Source organism: Aphelocoma coerulescens, chromosome 1A (genome assembly GCF_041296385.1).
Source record: "Aphelocoma coerulescens isolate FSJ_1873_10779 chromosome 1A, UR_Acoe_1.0, whole genome shotgun sequence".
In the NCBI taxonomy this organism is placed as follows: Eukaryota; Metazoa; Chordata; class Aves; order Passeriformes; family Corvidae; genus Aphelocoma; species Aphelocoma coerulescens.
Window position 1 is genome coordinate 25,409,462 of NC_091014.1, and position 19,969 is coordinate 25,429,430.

Consider the following 19,969-nt stretch of genomic DNA (forward strand, 5'->3'; position numbering starts at 1 on the left):
TAAGTCCTCAGTCCTTAAGTTAGCAGTGACTTAAACTGATGATTTTGGCATCATTCTGATGTATATTTTAATTCAAAATCAAGAAAATATTTGTGATTACTAAACTTACTCTTCCCAAATAAATTTTTTAGGTTCTAAAGTTTGTTAAAACAAAATACCTTGCTATGTAGTTTTACAAGTTAGGATATAAATTTATCAACATATTTCCAAGATGTTGTATGCAAATATTGTCTACTTTGAAACTAATATAGTAAGGATTATCAACTCCAGTAGTGCAGATCAAAGAATTCTGTGTTTTAGGTGCTGATCGTGTCATCTAGATTAAAAAAAAATCTAAGTCTGAACTTCCAAGAATAATTTATGAAATAAATATTTATATTTATCTGTCTGTAGGTTGAACAATACCGTAATGTCATTTTCCATGGTCCAGAAGGAAGTTTGCAAGATTATATAGCATATCAGATAGCGGCCTGCATGAAGGTATTTGCACAAACATATCAAGTAAATTAGTCCATAAATCAGAGTTTTCACTATTTCACCAAATACATAAATTTTCAACACAGCAAAAGCAAGTGGCTGCAGGATCTACATGTGAGATTGTTAAAGTTGAAGTGGATGCTGGTTTCTCCAAGGAGCACCTTGCAGAACTGTTCATCAGTAATGGTAAGGTTATTTCAGCAGGACTAATTTTGGTGATTTGTAGGAAAATTTTTAATTGTGCAAATTAAAGAAATACATAAAAACATTTTGCGTAGTGGATGGCATATTTTAATGGAACCCATAGTTTTTCAGGTGCTTGGGGCCAAATGATACGAGTCTAAACTGAGGTAGAGCTGAGTGTGACAGAACCCCCAGTAAGGAGCTCTGTCAAAAGATCATGCCATTTAAGTAAAATTAATAGTTTTTATTATTTATTTCTGTCTCATTCTTTTTTTTCCCCTTTGTTTGTGATCCTTTAAAAGTTGATTGCTCTGGTTCAGATCTGAATCACAGCTGAAGGTCTATGGTCTGTACTCATGAGCAAAAGCAGAGCCATCCTATCAGGTTGTACAATGCCATGCAGTGTTCTGTTCTGTTTGTTCATGTACTGCCTGGTGTAAGTTCAGTCTAGGGCAGTTTTTTCTCTATGGAAATCCTGGTCACAGTTCTCAGGATAGTTTGTGCCAGTGATTATTCCCACATATCATTTTCAGTGCTATCACATTGGTGGGAGAGGAGACCATTTAGTCAGAAGTCAGCTAGGCTTTGGTGTTTGGCCTGGAGGTGAGAATGTCACTCATAGTTTGGTTTGTTTACTGGCCACTGTCTCTTAGGAAAGCTGCTACTTTTGGATGCTTTACTCTGTGTCAGCAACACACTCTTTTAAATAGTCTGGTTTTGCATTTCAGCATGGTGCTGCTGGTTGAGTCTCATTTTTCTGCCTGCTTCTTTCCCTATTGTTTTGCTGCATCTCCTTTCCTAAGAGAGCACTTCTCCTCTAAATTAATCCATCAGACACAGAGAGGGTACCTGTCCTCCTTCCTCTCAAGCTGTAGCCTCTTAGTAAAACAGGGCAGTAATAGTCAAAAAACTGCAAATAAATAGCAATTTTCAGATACAGTCAGTTGCTGTAAGTTTTGTCTTATTACATGTCAATTTCCTTAATGACCATTGTTAGTACCACCTTCAAATGGTTTTTAAACAATGCAGGGCACAGTATAGTCAAGATAAGTGTTTTGTTTTATATAGGTATTACAGAAACATTCACCTGGGATTTAGTGTTACAAGAACACTTGGGAAGCTGTGTCTTTTTTAAGCAATAAGATGTTAAAATCAGGAAAATTAAAGGAAAGTATTTAAAATGTGAAAAAAATGAATAGATGTAATTTTAATGCCTATTAGATTCAGGTGCTACTGGGTTTGCCTCATATTAGCTCTGATTATTTGAGTGATTCTTAAAGATACTGAAGGAAGTTTTGAAGAGAAGATTACCTATTCGTTTGCTACTATCTCATAGAATGATAAAGTTTCTTATAAACATGGACTATTCTTAAACCTTTTATCATTACATGGTATAAAGAGTACATGTTGAAAGTCTAAGATGTATTACAGCAAATGAAAGAAATGATTAAAGAGGTCCTTGCTATCTTTTCTGTTGTATTTATATTCAGCGTACTGAAATCTTTCCTATCTATGAAGATCCTATTATAGCCATTTCAGGAATTTATTTTAATCATAGCTTTCATTTTTTTTCTTAATATACAGTATGAAATTCTTTTTATTGTTTGATTTTATGCTTTCAATTTTAAACTTACTATCCTATAAACAAGTTAAAAAGGAAAAAAACTTTTTAAAAATCCTCCATTGTATTAGTAGCAGTAAATTCTGTATGCATAAATAGAAGTAAATTTTCCTAAGTAGACATTAATGGGATTTTTCTCTTTCAGCTTGTCTGATCCCGGTGAAACATCCTCCTGTAAACAAGACAACAATTGTGATTTTAGAAAATCTGGAGAGAGCTGCTTTGTCTGAATTACTAGGAGATTTTCTAGCACCTCTTGAGAATCGAAGTTCGGAAAATCCCTGCACTATTCAAAGAGGTATTTAAAGACCTTGGGTTGCAGAAATGCTTTTACTACAGCACAGTTTTATTGTAATATACAACAAACAGGAAACAGGAGAAAAATGTAATTTTTTCAGTTTTTATATACTATTGTGAACAGTTGTCCTTAACAAAGCTAGCATGTTTTTAAGCTAATTGATGGTGGTTTGTGGGTTTTTTTACCTTTCTAGTTATGTCACTGCTTCGTGCTTTTGCATGAATCATGTCAAGGCTTTGAATATTTCAGTTAAGTGTTTTATGATTCCTTTTTAGCAAATGGAGTTTCTGGTGCTTTTTACTTTCATGAGAACTGCTTTTTATTGGGGACCATCGCAAAGTGCCATCTTCATGGCTCTGACCTGCTGGTTCAGCAGCATTTCCGTTGGGTCCAACTTAGGTGGGATGGGGAGCCAATGCGAGGCTTGCTTGAGAGGATTTTAAGGAGGAAAGTTATAAACAAGGTAAGAACTCGAATCAGCTTCAGCAGTTGCATTCATCACCAGCTCTGTGAAATATGTACAATGGTAATGCCAAAAGCAGAGCAGATAACTTAAGTTGTTTCAGGAAAAAAGCACTCGTTTCTAGGAAGATACAGGCTGTGTATCTGGAAATGTTGTCCTTGGCTTCGTAGAAAGGTATATGGCCATGACTGATTGGCATAAATTATTGGTTGGTTGCAAATAATCATCCTGTGGCTACTTGCCTCTCCCCTCATGAAACATCCTTCAGTAATTTTTTTCAGCTTCTACCTGAGAATGATAGTAAGAATCGGTTCAACAGACATAAAATCTCTTTTTCAAATAATTTATTCTCAATATCTGAAATAAGATAGTCATATATGTGTTTTGTCTAAGTTTTAAGCAGAAAAAATATTTTACATGATTTTCAAATCAAAAGACAGGCAAATTATAAAATCAGAAAAGTTGTTTTGAGCCAATAGGTCTGTTGAAGCTAGAACAAAAGTCCAAAAGACAGTAAGGATGGGAAGTCTGTTTTAATACTAATAAATAAATGAAGATGGGAAATGAAAAGAAAGATACAGGCAAAAGAAGAATTGTGGACTTTTGAAAGTTACTTGGAATACCATTTGAGCATGATAGCAGCTATTACTGACAGTCAGGCAGTGTTAGACATTGGCAAAGGGTGTTTAATCAAAACAGCTGCAAAGGAAAATAATCTTGGCAGCAGTTTTTAGCAGGCTTAAAAAGGGAGATTGTTCTGGGAATAGAAAAAACTGTCAGTAATAAAGAGTCCTGTTGTGGAATAACAGACCTACTGTCAGTTCTGAGTGTTCAGCTGGATCTATCTTGGTTATCCTTGGGGATGTCATCTCCTGTACCCTTTGCCACAGTTCTCAGTTATAAAAGCTTACTGATTCAAAGAGATCCTGAAGAGGAAATGTGTGGTAATTGAACATTTCAGCCAGGATAATGAGGAAATTTAGAAACGTTCCTAAGTATTCTTTAATTGCAAGAACAGGAATACAGAATAGAAAAAAAAGGAATCATCTGTAATCTATGGAACTCTTAATAGACTACTTTTCTTAGATTATGTTTTTTCAGTTAGGACTTGCTCATAGTCAAACACTGCATCAGACAGACTCTGCCAAACTAGTTTGGATACAAGAACTTGCAGCATCACATAACAGATGGCTATTTTTTTAGGCTTGAAAGAAATCCTTAGTCTCATAGGTTAGAATTTGACAATGTAATAGGCTCCTACCTCTGACTGAAGTTGAACAGAATTTGGTAGTAATCTCATTAAGTTTATTTTTTCTGAAGCATATATGCAGATGGTGGCTATTTGGAGAAAAAAGCCATGTGTCTTCCTGTATCTTCCCTAATTAAATATTGAAATGCCCAGTGTGGTAGCACATTTTTTGAAATACATACATGTGCCACATGTAAACTCAAATGCCAGTTGTTATGGGACTGAAAATAGTGGATTTCAAAGTCAAAAATAGAGGAAAGATTAATCTGTTATAAAAATCTAAATCAAAGTAGAAGCACATTTACTGTGCACATAGACTATTTCAAAGTTCATTGCTCTGTTTGTGCCTTAATATTCATGTTTTCAGGTGAAAAGCTCTTTTCCTCTTAGTTTGAACTATTAGGATATATGGGAGCAGTTTAAATATTTTTCTACATTAAGTTCACCCATAGACTCTGTCGAGAGGCTCTGGCTTCAGTGCTGTCGATTACTAACCCTGGTGCATCTTTTAATGCTTCCTTTAATTTAAAATGTAACAGAGGATAATCCTAGGATTAGGATGAAGAAGACTGTAATTTTAAGTCAGAGGAAACAGGAGATTTTTCTGGCACTACATAATTTGCCCTTAACAAGGCATACTAAAAACACAAGTCTTAGAGGAAGACATCTTTCCTTCATTGCTACTAGATCTAAAATCAATATGAAAATCCACTGAGAATATGTCTGGATCAGATATTCCTGTTCAGTGTGATTGGGCATTTTTTCATATGCCTTATTTGTATCATATACATTGCATTGTATATGGTAGGCATCTCTTGTAATCCTAGTCTTAAACACTGTAGAAAAAGCACTGCTACCAAAATTTCTGTCTCGGTTTCCCACAAGAAAGTAAAGGTATGTCAGTTTATTGATAAGGATATATCTTTTGAAGTGTAGTTGGGAAAGTAAGTTTTAATACAGCAAGATGTCAATATATTCTGTAAAAGGGTTTGACCTGGTTTTGACTGTTCCTGATCTTTCGATAGCAACACATGCAATAAAAAAACCCCAAGCCTTCCTGGGGTTTCAAGGAAAGGGTTTGCAGCTCTGGTCTTATGCCATGTCAAACATCTTTTCTCCCTGCAGTTCAGAGGCAAAGTACCTCCTCCATGTGATCCTGTGTGCAAGGTCATAGACTGGATTATTGTTGTCTGGCACCAGCTGAACTCTTGCTTATCACGTCTAGGAGCACCTGAAGCACTTATGGGACCAAAGCATTTCTTCTCTTGTCCTGTGGTTCCAGGGCACAGCCAAGCAACAGTCAAGTAAGAATTTTGTTTCCTTTATGGTGCTGTTCAGTGCCAACTACGTACTTACCACAAATGTAGTAGCTGTGTTTCTCCCAAAACCCTGCTGACTCAGCAACCTTAGAAAAGTATTTCAGTAGAAGTTGCTGAAAGTTTTAAACTTCTATTGGCTATTTAATTACTAGAAGGGCAATTCTCAAGGACACAAATAGGCAATGGGTGTCTATTACTGTGCAAAAGTCAGTCTTCTTGCTATCTTTCATTTATTTTCTGACACAGAGGTTAAAAGATTCAAGAATTCTGAGCTTGAAAAGTTGGTAAAGTCTCCTTTTGAAATTGTGTTTGGAGAATGATTTCTCACTTTTTTAAAATATGTGGTATAATTTTAAAACATACACAGTTTAGAGATATATTATTTTAGTGAGTAGGGCAGGTATATACATTTAGTTATACATATGGCTAGCTGGCCAGTAACATAAAAAAAATTTTTAAATTATGGAAATTTTGGCTTTTCTTGCTACAAATGCATAAACATCTGATCACATTCCAACTCCAAATGCTAGCAAATGATAGAAGAAATAGTTAGAGAATTTTAAATGATATGAATTTCACACTAAGATGTTGTTTGGCTATATCAGAAATTTAATGAGCCCCTAATTAAGATTCAGACTTACTCAGAATTCAAAGTATACCATTTGGAAATGTGACATAACTCTTCTCACAGGGCAGGTCACCACTTCTGTTCCTTCTCTTGTACTAGTTTCTGCTGACCCTTCTTCCAGGGGCCTTTGCTTAGCATGTGCAGAGGCTGTCTCATTTCATGTTCTATCTGCAGATCTTGATACATTTTGCTGGTTCATTCTCCTTTTTATTCTCTGAAAGTACAGATTAGATAATCTTCAGAGTAATTATCAAAGTCTAAATGTGGCTGTAGCATTGACTTGAAATTTTATGGGTGCTGGGAAATAAAAAAGGAATAAAGCATACCATGCATCTATCTCCCACCTTCCTCTTGAATCATGTCCTCTGAAATGTTTTAATCATGTATTTATTGCAGTGAATTATTAGAGGACAGAAAAAACCTATTCTTTAGATATCTTAGTTATACATTCCTGAGTTTGGATTTCTCCTCAGTGTAACCTGGACTGGTTTCACAATGCTTTATTTTGAGTACAACCCTAAAATGTCCTTTATTGTAGCCATATGCCATCTGACTTCTTTTTAATGTAGCTTCCATCCACTAATAAACAATTTGAAAGCACAGCCCCAGTGAGCTCTTACTGGACACTTTTAGTTTAGCAGCATGATGGCTGAGAGTGAGGTCATGTATTAAATAGCTTTTAATTAACAGCTCACTGGTTGCTGTTATTTCAATCCAATTAACTACTCCTCTCCTCTTGCCCTTCCTCTCCACTGTGCTATTCTGCTGCTTTTTGCATTTAGTAAAGCTTCTCTGAGTCAGTCCAATTCATTAGGACAGCAGACAGCTATCTACAAACTGGGTTCACTCTGGGCTCAGTATTAGCATGAGAGAAGAGGAAGAAGCAGCAGTAGGGAAGGCAGAGAGAACATGTGACAGGAAAATAGTTTTCCTGCTGTGTGTTCCATGTAGCTTCACCTGTTTTGGTGAGTAGAGTGAAGAAATGAAGAAAATTTTAACTACATTTTTTCTTGGTTTAGGTTTAGGGAATTGAAGATGATGTTCCAACAGGAACGACTTTCACTTTGCAGCCCTTTATCGAGGCGGGGGTGTGTTATACCTCCCCTAAGTGTCAGCTATATCAAAGAATGGGGGACTTCATCAAGATGAGCACAAATTTAAAACTGAATTTAAATACCAGGTTGGAGTTTTGTTTATAGAGCATCCCCATCAGTTGTTAACTGTTAGATTAGAATGGCCTCAATTAATTCTATCTTTGCAGTGTTCATTTCTGACCATTTATACTGGCAGTATTGCAAAATGTTGAAAGCTTACCTAGGCAGAAATTGAAAAGATAGTTCTTAATGACTAAAATACTAGCAATTGTTTATTTTGGTAGCTTAGCTAGCAGAAGCAGACTGTAACTCTATGGAATAATATCTACAACATTATGCTAAGGAAGCTTCAAGGAACATCTCCAATACACATTTTACATTGTATTTTAACAACTATACTAATTATTTTTCTAAGTAATGTAACTTTATCAAGCTTATGCAAGTACTTTGAGCATTTATAGATCATAAAAGCGCAATCTTATGCTTCACAACTGATCAAAAATACGCCTTTCAAATAATTCATGCATTCTAAATTTAAAAAAGAAATGGAAACCCTCTCCCCCCCCAAAAAAGTCATCATAATATTTTAGGTAATAAGATGGCTTCAGTGCATCAATGTATCCAGCAAAATGGTCCATTTAAGTCAAGCAGACATTTTAGCCTTCACATTTTCTGAATGGATTTCTGCAAAGCTGAACACAGTGTGATAGCCTATAATTTCTTACAGACCTTTAATGCAAACCGTCTGACTCAATCTTATCATCTTCCTCTTGTAAGAGAGTGTAAGAATAAACAAAAAGAGTTGGAGTTGGTCTAAAAAAGATGGTCTCAGTGTACGTTGTAGATGTGAGCTGAGCCCTAAGTCTAAAATTTCTAGCCTTTATCCCCAGAGAACTCCTAAGTTACAAGAAATAACATTTATTTTTCCCTAACACAAATTTTTCCCTTCTTTGCTAATACAACGTAATACTTCTCTCTTAGAAAAGCAAAAGTCACAGAAGACTCATGTCCCTTTTAATCGAATTTTTGAATCAAAATCAGACCCAGTCTTTAAACCAGACAATCTGGAAAATCCACGGCATCCTGGAAACACAGTTCACCATAGATCAAATAAAGAAAAGGAGAGTGAGAGCAAGGCAGATGTATGAATAGAAATGTCTTGTAAACTGGACAAGTTTGGAAATGGAAGAGTACTGGAAGGGGTACAACCATAAGTGAATACCTCCTTTTTCCCATGCTGGCAGCAAATAGGCTAGGAATGAACACCTGCAAGCATGGAAGTTTCTCCATGCACTTTTTAAAATAATTTTTTTATATATATATGAACACTCATCTTTCTGGGACATTTCTTTAGCCTTAAAATTAAAAGAATGTTTTATAGTCCATATCTGAAGAAGAAAAAGCATCAGGTGGTAAGTTTGTCAAGGCAACCTAAAAAAAAGTAGATCAAATAGTTTAATATAAAGCAAACAAGTAAACCCTACCTTAAATAAAATCAGTCCCTCTCTGAAATGGGGTGCTTCTTGAAAATACAAAATCTGATATGTTACCAAAGTATAAAATCACAGGTTTTGATAATTATTTTTGAAGTTAAAGGATTGGTTTTGTACCATAGGTGGATGTCCAAGCTATGGAATGCTGTGATAGCTCCCAGAGTACAAGAAGCCATACTCTCCAGAGCCTCTGTGAAAAGACCATCTCTACCAGGACAAGCAGTAGCCAAAAAAAATCCTAGCCAAGGGCAACAGGCTGTTGTTAAGGCTGCTCTCAGTATCTTGCTAAATAAAGCTGTTTTGCATGGCTGTCCTCTACCCAGACCAGGTAAGAGTGAACTGTCTGAAAGCCAAGTAGTTGTATGTTGCTTTTATGGGGCTTTTAACTGCTTCCTTCCATTTTTAAAAAGTCTACAAAACATAACTGTAGTTCTGAAGGGAAGTGGTGGGGTTAAAAGCATTTACAGCTGTTAAACTAAGTAGTTGTATAAAGTACTCTAAGAAGAACCATTTGCAACAGTCAATTCTTCTTAACACTGTTTTACTTTTGTTTCAGAGCTAGATAATTATATAGCAGATTTTAAGGGAGGAAATTTTCCTTTGTCTGTGGCTTCGAGCTACAAAAATTGTAGTAAGAAAAGAGGTGAGAATGCTTCTTGGAGAAAAGTGAGTACAAGTCCTCGCAAAAAGTCAGGCCATTTGTCCTCCCAGTCATGGAATAAGCAGGAGACTAATACTGAAGGTAAATCTTTTTATTTTCAGTTCTGAAAGTTGTGGGGGGTTAAACTGTGTAGATGCAAATCAGATGTTTCTCCAACATCATGAATTAAAATTCATCAATTAAATGACACTTGTATTTATGTTCACCAGTAAAAAACTGTTTACTTTTTTCCTCCCAAAATTACTTCTTTGTGACTGTGAGGTGTCCTAACTAATTTTGGTTGTTCTAATGCCCTTTCTGTTTGATAATGAGGTTGGCTCAGATGGTGGAATTATAAGCAGTGGTTCCACCTCTGACTGTGTGGAATGACACCGTATGAGTCTCTTCACCCATACGAGATGAGAGGAAGCTTCATTACTTTATTGGTACTCCTTCGATTTGCTCCATATTTACAGTATACATACTTTTTTGGGTTTCCTTACACTTACTTTATAACTTCACTACTGTAATTATTACTGAGTGAATCCAGGTAAAAATAAATTAATACATTCCTCCCCAGATCATGCATCCCTTGTTCAGTCTTACTAGAAAAATTGAGTAATCTAGAAGCCCTGCAGTGGAAGAAGGAGATACATGGGTTTAAATTGAAGATTTTGATTTGATTTTCACTTTAATTGCAAAAAATAAATGTAGAGAATTTTATGTAGTCACAGATACTGTAAGGTTTTCAAGAAGTTTCCACATCATCTTCAGTATGTTTCTTGATAAAGAAGGCTTTATATGACTGGGTCTGTGCACGTGTATAAATGTGGATGTTATATTTGTGGCTGACACTTTTGAAAAATCTTTTTACCTCAATATTCTAAGTCATATAACAAGCAGTTTATTACACAGAGATAATGACTGGATATTTTCGGAAGCAATGTAATTCTTCTAAAGGACACATATTTCTAGATGGAAAACTTAGTAATATTGTAACTAAATATAATATTGAACAGAAAAAAACTTCCAGGGAAAAAAATCAAAGTATTTGCTTTCTGAAAATGAAGGTAACTACTTCAGAGGGAAGATGCAGGAAGAGAGAGAAGGCGGCTTACACACACATGCACACACACTTTAGGAACAGTAAGATTCCACCTCAATCACCGCATATACAAAAGACCAAAATGCTTGATGCCTGCTACTTTGCAGCACTAAAATGAGCTATTCATTTCTTCAGCCCTTGTTCAGAAAGAAGTCTGCTTTTTCTGACTGCATCTCTAGTGTCCTGATTGCCAGTTCTCCGAGTTTTGAACTTCTCTAATCCCACTCAGAGGATTTAAGAAATAATGAACATAACCTGAAGTAGGACGGTTGATGTTGTATCTTGTACCTGAGAATGTTTTGGAATCCAGTTCATATCTGTGAATATAAGTTAAAAATTGAATAGTCAATTAATTTTAGTAGTCTTCTATTTCGGACTGTCAGAATCAAATGCTGTTCCTGTTTCCAGGTAAAGGTAAATTGTTTGATTTTACCTCCATGAAGCAAATTTAAATATTTTCTTGTTGACAAGCAATTTCTCTTGGGGAGAACCAGTAAAGGTGGTTCAACTGCCTAACACAGAAACCTTATGTTCTCTCTTTCACAAAAGCTTAGGCAGCTCATGCCCTATTTGCCATTTTAGCAGTTTCTGATGCTACACTGAACACTTTCAAGGGATGTATTCTGATCTTTGACAGACTCTATTGACATAATTAGTTAGTAAATGGGAACACATTATCCCTGTTTACCACAGATTTTAAAATAAAGAAATCAGTGCACATGGTAACACACTAACAAGTCAACCTCTTTTTTGTGCAGGTATAAAATCTAAGACTGTGTTGCAACCAAACTGTAAGAAAAGAGCTTCTCTCACCACAAAGTAAGTTTTAATTTCTGGTTTTTGTGACACTTTGCAAAAAATAAAGGTGATAACATTCTGTTGCAAAGCAGCATACTATAATGAATGGATTAATAGGTTTTTTTGGTAATATTTTGATCCCGTATCTGCAGAAAGGAAGTATTTTTAATTTTCATTTTTGAGACGAAATAAAATTTATATACTTTGATATAATTTTAGAATCCATTTCTTTATTTCAAACCTTGCAGTACAGCATGTCTTTTTATGTTACAGAATAGTCTATAATTTAAGACTATTATGTAACGCTTACTCTAACTTGAAAACTTGACTGTATGCTTTTATCAACTGGCATTATATTTTAAAAACTCCTCTGGCTATTTCAGCTTGCTGAATGGCAGTTCAAGATGGTACAGTACATGCACTTTACTCCAAATGATAGAGTTTCTCTGAGAAAGTGTATGAATTAGCTAGAGGGAACTGCATTTGAGACTTTATTTCAGTCTGAAACCTCAGTTCTACCTTATTCACAGGCGCAGAGAAAATAGAATATTTATGCTTCCAATATGCCAGAGGATTTTTTAAGGTTTTGGAATTACTTCCAAAGAGTAGAGTGGAATAAAATTGATTGCTGCATCTTAAAAAGAGGGGAGTCTTTGAAAATATTAGACAGAGGAATCCTTTGTTAGATTTTCAGAATAGAGAGAACAATTTGTATAGAAAGATTTATTATGAGGTAATTATTGACAACTACTGCTGTCAGTTCATCAGATGTCATTTTGGTTTTGTTTGTGGTAGTAAAGGTCATTTGGAAAAAAATACTATTTTTGAGGTGTTTATAATATTTATTTTAAAATTCTGTATAATAATTTAAATGTTCTCTCTGATTGTTTGTTTGGATGCTTTAAGATCTTCAGAGAAGGATCATATGAGAACATTAAATCTGGAGCAAAGGCTGTCTGTTGGTTCTGATGATGAAGTAGATCTTGTGCAGGAACTTCAAAGTATGTGTTCCAGCAAATCTGAGCCTGATATAAGCAAGGTAAACACAAGGCTTTTAAATAATTTACTACATTACCATATTCAGTTGTTTGTTATGTGTTTAAAATAAATTTTTAATTTACAAGCCCTGCTTGAACTGAAGAAAATTACTCAATTATTTGGGAAAAGCCAAAGTCAACTAATAAATTATACATTTGAGGGAAAGTGTTCTAGTTTAACATATACTATTTTAAATTACAACTTCACCAATTTTTCTTGTAGAGGTTTTTGCAGTGGAGGCTCAAATTTCTAAGTTCATAAAATCATAGGATAGCCTGAGTTGGAAGGGACAAACAAGGATCGTTGAATCCAGCACCTGGCTCTGCACAGGATCACACCAAGAGTCACACCATGTGCCCGAGAGCATTGTCCAAACACTTCTTGAACTCTGTCAGGCTGGTGCTGTGACCACTTCTCTGAGAACAGCCATTCCTGCATTACCATTCCCTTGTTGTGTTTCATGCTGCATTGCTCCCACTGGGAAACTGTTGTGTGTATTCAGAGTGTGGAACTGTGGATCTCTCTCATTTTTCCTTTTATACCAATACCATGCAGCTTTCCCTGCGGCTGAAGCTATTTATTCTTTTTCATCTTTCTTCCTAGCACAGCTGAAGTGGATGGCTGTGACAGCAGGCTGTGTTCACACTGGAGCAGCTGTTCCATATCTTTTGAAACATGGATAGAGTCAGTCTTAGGCTATTGTCCAGTTAGGCTGTGCATGACATCCTCTAGGACTTCCCTGAACAGCAGTTCCATTAGTTTTGCTTTATTAAGTATTCTGTTTATCCTTAGAGGACAACCAAGTTTTTATTAAAAAAAGAAATACTGTGTTTGGGAAGATTTTTCAACCTATTTATTGAAACTCTTTATTATAGTGTTTTGTTTTGGGTTGTTTTTCTTAAAGTATTTACAGTACATTCATGAGTCATGCACCAAGCTGGCAGGCTAATCACTAGTCAGTTAGCAGGGATTTATCGTAGCTATCCTTAAAAGAATGGGATGTGCTTAAAGAAATGGTAACCAACTTAAAATTGTGGTTAATAACATGCAAAGTGTAATTGCTTGTTGATGACAATTCAAGGAAATAGGGGTTAGATAAGGAAGGAGATAGATGTCATGTCTTTTGTTCAGTTTCCTCACCATGGGTGGAACCATCCTTGGCTGGAATTTCTGTTGCTAATTCCCCAGCTGCCTAGTAGAGCCTTGCAGAAGTAAGGGTGCTGTTGCATGCTTTCTTTGTGTGGTGTAAATTCAGGCTGCCAATGGAATAATTACTTCTGCTCTTTAACTTGCCCTTTCACTCAAATATGTTCCTGCTGCCTCCACTGAGTTGGGATTGAGTGCTTTTGCAGTTGCAGAATTGAATTGGATCAGCTTGCCCCAGGATAAAATACCTAGTTTTCAGTGAGGACAGCAGCTCTAGCTGTTATTTCCCGATCAGGAAAAATAGGAAAAGGGAAGGAAAAATAGTAGGGAAGAAACAGGGCAGGAGGAAGAGAAAATGATTATTCCTTTCTCTAATTTTCCTGGGGGCTGGGTAAAATTTAATGGGAAAGTGCACTTAAGCTCCACTGAATAGTGTTACTCTGGAAATGTATGTTTAATCTTCCTCTGATAATAGTTAATATGAAATCTCTATCTCCTATCTTCTAAAAATGCACTCAGGAGTAAATAAGAGATATTTTAATTGTTCTTTGGATATTTATGCATTGTATTGCATAGAAACCATGAAAATAAAATAAAAAATTGGCAAATTGAAACATAATCTCTGTGAATAACTAAAAAAATCACCTTTTTCTTATCTTTGTTTAGATTGCAGATTCTAAGGATGAGTTATTGATGTTCAGTAACTCTAAGAACATTCCTGTATTTTCAGCAAGTGGTACTAACCCAAATAAAACAACAGCACAAAAGGTAGGTGAAATGAGTTTTATGTTACGATAGGAAAGGTGTCTTGAGTTTCTCCAAAATCTGAATTTCTGAGTGGATCCTAAGTGCCCTAACTAGTGCCCTGTTTATTACAGGAAAAAACTGACATAATTCCTAGGAAAGTTGCTAGACTACTATACCAAGTTTCTTTCATGTGTCTTAATAGAAGATAAAGATTTATTAAAACAATGGATGTATTTGCACTTAGTTTTGGCTTTTATATGAAGCCATATCCCTAGGCCAAGTATTTTTGACATTACATTGACATTATAAGTTATTTCCATCAGCCATGAAGAGAAATAAAAACTGGGTTTGTTGTTTCCCCTCAATATCATTCAGTAAGTTTGCAAAAGCACCGCTTTTAAAACTCTTGATGTAAAATTGCTGGTTGCTCTGATGTCAAAGCTCTCAGGGGCAGAAATACTGAAAACACATGGTACTACCAAAGTTTGTGAAGAACAGCATTTTTTTAAAAGGTTAGCAGTTCCTTTTTTTGACCTAACTATTTGTTGAAATATACAGTCATCTTACTATGTTATTTATGTAAACAAACTTCAGTAACTTCAGAGTAGTTTCAGAGTGGGAAGGTAAGATGAATATTACTGGTAGATATAGTTAAGTCCACTGTCATCTTCTTTTGAGAAATTTATATTATTGTTTGTGGGTGCTACCATTCCTATTAAATGCAAAGATGAGATTACGTCCTGCTTAGTTTTCATTCTTTGGAAAATTATGTTTTCTCTGTTGTTACATTTTGTTCCCTTTTCTTTTTTGCTTCTTGTGTTTTTGAACATCAAGAGAGCTTCTGAGCTCAATTAATCTTAGCCAGGGCATAATCTGTGGTTTGTGTTCCCTTACCAGGTCTTCTGTGTTCCCTTGATATGGGTCTTTTGGAGGCCAATCCCAATGTTTTATCTGACTGCAATAAATTGTTTTCTAGAGACATCATTTTCTGCCGATACAATGAAATAGCCTTGAAACTGGATTAACTTCTACACCTTAGCATTAAAAGAGCTGACATTCACAGATCACCAAATATTCTGAATTGGAAGGGACCCACAAGGGTCTTCGAGTCCAACTTTGAAGTGAATGGCCCATATGAGGACTGAACCCAGAACCTTAGTGTTATCAGCACCATGCTCTGACCAGCTGAGCCAATCTCAGGGTCAGATGAGTTACCAGCCTTGCAATCATATTTCTTCATATCTAAATATTCAGAATGTTAGAATACTTTCTGTAATTTTACTTAAAATCCATAGAACAGTCTCCACTAAAAGAAATAATTTTAACCTTGCAGATACACAAGTAGGTGTACTCTTTTCAAATAGCTCTCTAAACACATTTTCAGGCATCCCAAATCAGAGCTTCACATAGTAGTGATGCCTGGATAATTGGCTAAGTCAGCTGACCTACCAGTTCCTACTGTACATTTTTCCTAGTTATTTTTTCTCTTTAAAAATTCCTAATAACAACAGAAGGCATTATATTGACTTGCAAGCTTATTATATTGACTAGACAAGCTTAGCTACTTGGGAGGTTTTTGAAAAACTTGGTCAAAAGATTTCATACAGAATTAAAAATTATTTTGGGGGGGAAATGTTGTCCAAAATGAAGGAAATGTAACCCAACCTTCTGCTAGAGGGGGAAGAGGTCTAATAGAGTGACAAGTTTTATTGCTAGATTTAGTCATTATTAAAACAAATATATCAGAAATTTAGAAGAGCACACTCCTTTGGAAGCAGAAGTCAAACTTTTAGAGGCAATTGTAGCAATGATGAACTTATGCATCAGCAAGAACTGGTGAAATTAAGGGTTTGAGATCAGAAAAGCATCCTTTTTCTGAAAGTGAAGAGAGTCCTCTAGGTAACAAAAGCAATATGCATGAGCAGAGGAGATCTTATCAATGGTAATGAGACAAATTACTTAAAAGGGTAGCATACCCATAATTAACTATTCTTTTAATTGGCTGGAAGAAAAAATGCTTGCAAGTATGTGAAGGAGAAAGGCAAAGCAAAATCTTTGATCCAGAATGCAAACAAATTGATGGAATTAAGGGACTAATAAGGACCCATGATGAACAGTGTTTTCATGTTCCTACTGTTTATGTGAAAAGCAGTAGCTGATGGTGAAAATGAACTTTTTAATATTGCTGCCCAGAGGGGGATCTGGATTCAGCTGATGGTAACAGACAAGATCCAATTTCCCCGTTCTCTCATAAAAGATCTGTGTTAGTCAGGGCCTAACTAACCTCTTTCTTCTTGACTATAGATGAACAAAATTGACAGCATACCTGATTTTGGCACTTCAGATATCTAGGTTTGGCAAGGGTGAATATGTCCAGTTTTAAAGAATGTAGCTTCTTAGCATAAATACTTCGAGACACTGTCTTGGTTTATGACAATTCAAAGGAGAAGCCTCTGTGTCTAGCTATCTCCCTTAGGGTTCCAAATAAGGAATGAATACAAGTGGATTAAGTGAAAAAATACCCTTTTACTAACAAGCAGAACAGTAACAGTCAGAAACAACAGCAAATAACCACCAGATGCAAAAGTGCTCAATCCTGCAGACTCCCCAAAACGAAAAGAGAGACCCAGAACAGAAATTGCTGGGCACACCCCCCAAGATGGTGTCCTGGATTTTCACGTGGGTTGAAAGACAAAGGGAAAAATGATGCCAGTCTTTTCCCCACTGCCCCTACTCTGTTCTCTTAATCTCTCACTCAGCTTGTCTCCTGATAGATGGAGCTCTGACTGGAGTTCTTTGGATCCAGGGGGCTGGAAACCCAGAGGAAATTTGTCTCCTTAGAGGCAGGGGCAGGCAAGATGGGGCAGCTGGACTGGATCCTCTTGGCTAGATGTGGCTAATGGTGGCTTGAACCAGGGCAGGCTTGTGGAGCCTCCAATTCCCGAATCACAGGGAGTGGGACAGAGACTGCACACACAACTTCCAAAACATGAGTGCCAAAGCAAATTCACACACACACACACACACACACACACACACACACACAGAAGATTCCCAGCTGTGGAACCTTCAAGATAACTAATGACTTTTGGGCACAGATGGTTATGGGATACACCACCATTATGAATCACCCCCAGACAATCTAATTTTAAGAAAACAATTTGTATGATTATGGATTAAAATGTAACTAACATTTCAAGTTCCATTCTTGAAGTATTATTTTTCTCATGAGTATTTTGTTCTTATTTATGGCCTTGATGGTACAAAAAAAATTGAATATTTTTATTCAAGCCATGAACCTGATTTTTTGCTTGTAACTATAAATTTCCATTTTTCCCTTTTAACTGTGGCTGCAGTTGTCATTTTTCCACAGCAATAAAAGAAAGAGCATATAATTTTTTTTCAGTAGTCCTGAAGTTGAGACATCTGAGAATCAAGTTTAAGTTTTTTTCAATGGCAATGCAAAAGCCTCATTGCCTTATTTTGGTATTCTAAGATGATGATGATGTTTCCTTTCAGTCAAAGAAGCAAAAATGACCCATGGTTTGATCACCAAATAGTAAGAAACTCTCATACTAAACTGCAAAAGATTGTAAATAACAAGAGTTCCATGGAGCTGGTTGGGTTGGTTGGTTGGTTGGTTGTTTTTCATGTCAAACAGTGATACTTATTTATACACAAAATGCTTTGTTTTCATTTCTAGGATGGAATGCGTCCTCTCAGCAGCAGTCGAACTGTGGAAAGCAGCAACAGTAAATCAAAGACAGAGTTGGGTGTTTCAAGAGTTAAATCTTTTCTTCCTGTTCCTAGAAGTAAAGTCACCCAGCCTTCTCAGAATACTAAAAAAAAGCAGCAGCAGTAATACAAGGCAAATAGAGGCAGATAATAACAAAAAAAAGAGAGATTTGGAATTTGCACAAAAATGAACAAATAGAAAAATCCAATAAATAAACCTGCCTATCTTACAATTTTCTGTGTTCATATAATCTCTATTGCAAAGAACAAGTACTTAAATATGTAAATATTTTTTAAAAACAAACTGTTACCCTGTAATATAAAGTTTGTACAGGACCACGGTTTTATTTCTATGTACATCAGCTGGAAATTATATTGATTTAAACTTCAGAAATGCGCATTTTGCCTCCTCCATAGATGGTTGGGTTTTTTCTTCTTTTATTATGAAAATTACTATTTAAATGATAATATTCAGGGGTACCTACCACAGGATTCTGTTTGTGTATATACTGTACATAAATATATTCTATTAAGTTCACGTTAACCTGCATTCAGATGAGTTGCACAATATATACAACAATGGCTTAAAGCTATTGTTCATGCATTTTAAAGACATGTTTTATCTTCACTTAATGAAAAATTAGTGAATGTGGCAATAACTGAAATGTTTGGAATTGCAGATCAATTACTTTCAGCTACAAGCCATATTAAATACTTTGATTTCATCATCATCTGCCTGCTGAATTGTGATTTTGTTTTTCTCAAGCTTCTCTTCATCTAAAATGTAATGAATTTCCTTTATAACTTTCATCTTTTAAAAAAGGAAAGAGATTGAGAAATTAAAATGCAACAAAAGTTATTTTTCTCAGACTCTTGCTCTTTGATAGAATTGAAGAACATGTGACCATTTATTAACTTAGTTTTTCTTGTATACTGTAAAAACTTTTATATGCTTCATTAGTGTTTTAAAAGCATCTGAGAAATAACAGTGTTTTACAGAAACAGATTTGACTGAAAAGGAATTTGAGCAAAAAGCTTAACTACAGTATTATCCAAGATAATGTCGTAGCAATGAGTTACTATGTAATTATCAATTTCTGTTGTGGATTTAAGATGTAATTGCTGTAAAATGATACTTGAGTTGCAGTTAAAATTAACTCGTTGTCATTTTTCTCTCCACTACTGAGGTAGATCATGTTCCCATGAGGGAGTTTCTATGCAGGGCATATTTCCCCAGTCTCTTTCTACAGTAGTTGCAGTTACATCCTTGTAAATTTTAGGAATGTGGAAATGTGCACTGTTGAGATAGCTCACCTGTTAGGCAGGGAAAAGCACAGATTTTTCTTGAGATCAGACTTAGCTGCCTTCTGTTGGGTTAGTGGGAGATGGTTTGGAGAACTTGAACAATGACATGGTCATGCCTCTAATTTCCAAAGGAGCATTTTTCTCAAATTAAGCCCGGAGGAGGAAAGGATTAACTGTTTCCTAATGCTTTGCCTTTGTATGTAAAACAGTCATCCCAGACTCATGTCAATAAAATTTTTGTATGGCATATTGTCTTTCTGTCTCTTAGTTTGTGTGTGTGTTATCTCTATAGAGATCACATATTAGAAGCTTATTCCTGAAATCATTTCCTGCACAATATATTTACAAAGTACCTTGTTTTTTGGCAATTGCTGTTTCACTAAGACTTCGGTTTGCTGTGTGATAGTAATGTGTAACCAAATACAGATCATTTCTCTAGAGACTGATTTTTACTCATTTTTTATTCATTTTTGTGCTGAAAAATGGATGCTGCTTTTGCTGGTGGTTCTTAGCAGAATGAGTCAGCTGCAAAGCACTGCAGGTCAGAGCAGTGAGTCTCAGCAAGTAGAATCCCTGATGTGCTGAAGCAGTGAGCAGCAGTGTGGTAGCTTGTGTGAGAAGCTCAGGTAT

The 19,969-nt window shown here is 35.7% G+C and overlaps 1 protein-coding gene across 4 annotated transcripts in view; it reads left to right on the forward strand.

The window, feature by feature from the left end:
- Window positions 1-19,683, forward strand: part of CTTNBP2 (cortactin binding protein 2) — an 81,833-nt gene extending 62,150 nt beyond the window's left edge. For all 4 annotated transcript variants that reach the window (XM_068996842.1, XM_068996825.1, XM_068996833.1 and 1 more), the window contains 11 exons: window positions 394-480; window positions 564-663; window positions 2,427-2,579; window positions 2,855-3,042; window positions 5,417-5,595; window positions 8,948-9,153; window positions 9,382-9,567; window positions 11,329-11,389; window positions 12,275-12,407; window positions 14,219-14,320; window positions 18,003-19,683. In XM_068996842.1, the coding sequence (XP_068852943.1) occupies window positions 394-480; window positions 564-663; window positions 2,427-2,579; window positions 2,855-3,042; window positions 5,417-5,595; window positions 8,948-9,153; window positions 9,382-9,567; window positions 11,329-11,389; window positions 12,275-12,407; window positions 14,219-14,320; window positions 18,003-18,161 (1,554 nt within the window). In that variant the 3' untranslated portion in view covers window positions 18,162-19,683. The remainder of the gene's footprint in view (window positions 1-393; window positions 481-563; window positions 664-2,426; window positions 2,580-2,854; window positions 3,043-5,416; window positions 5,596-8,947; window positions 9,154-9,381; window positions 9,568-11,328; window positions 11,390-12,274; window positions 12,408-14,218; window positions 14,321-18,002) is intronic.
- The last annotated feature ends 286 nt before the right edge of the window (window positions 19,684-19,969 follow it).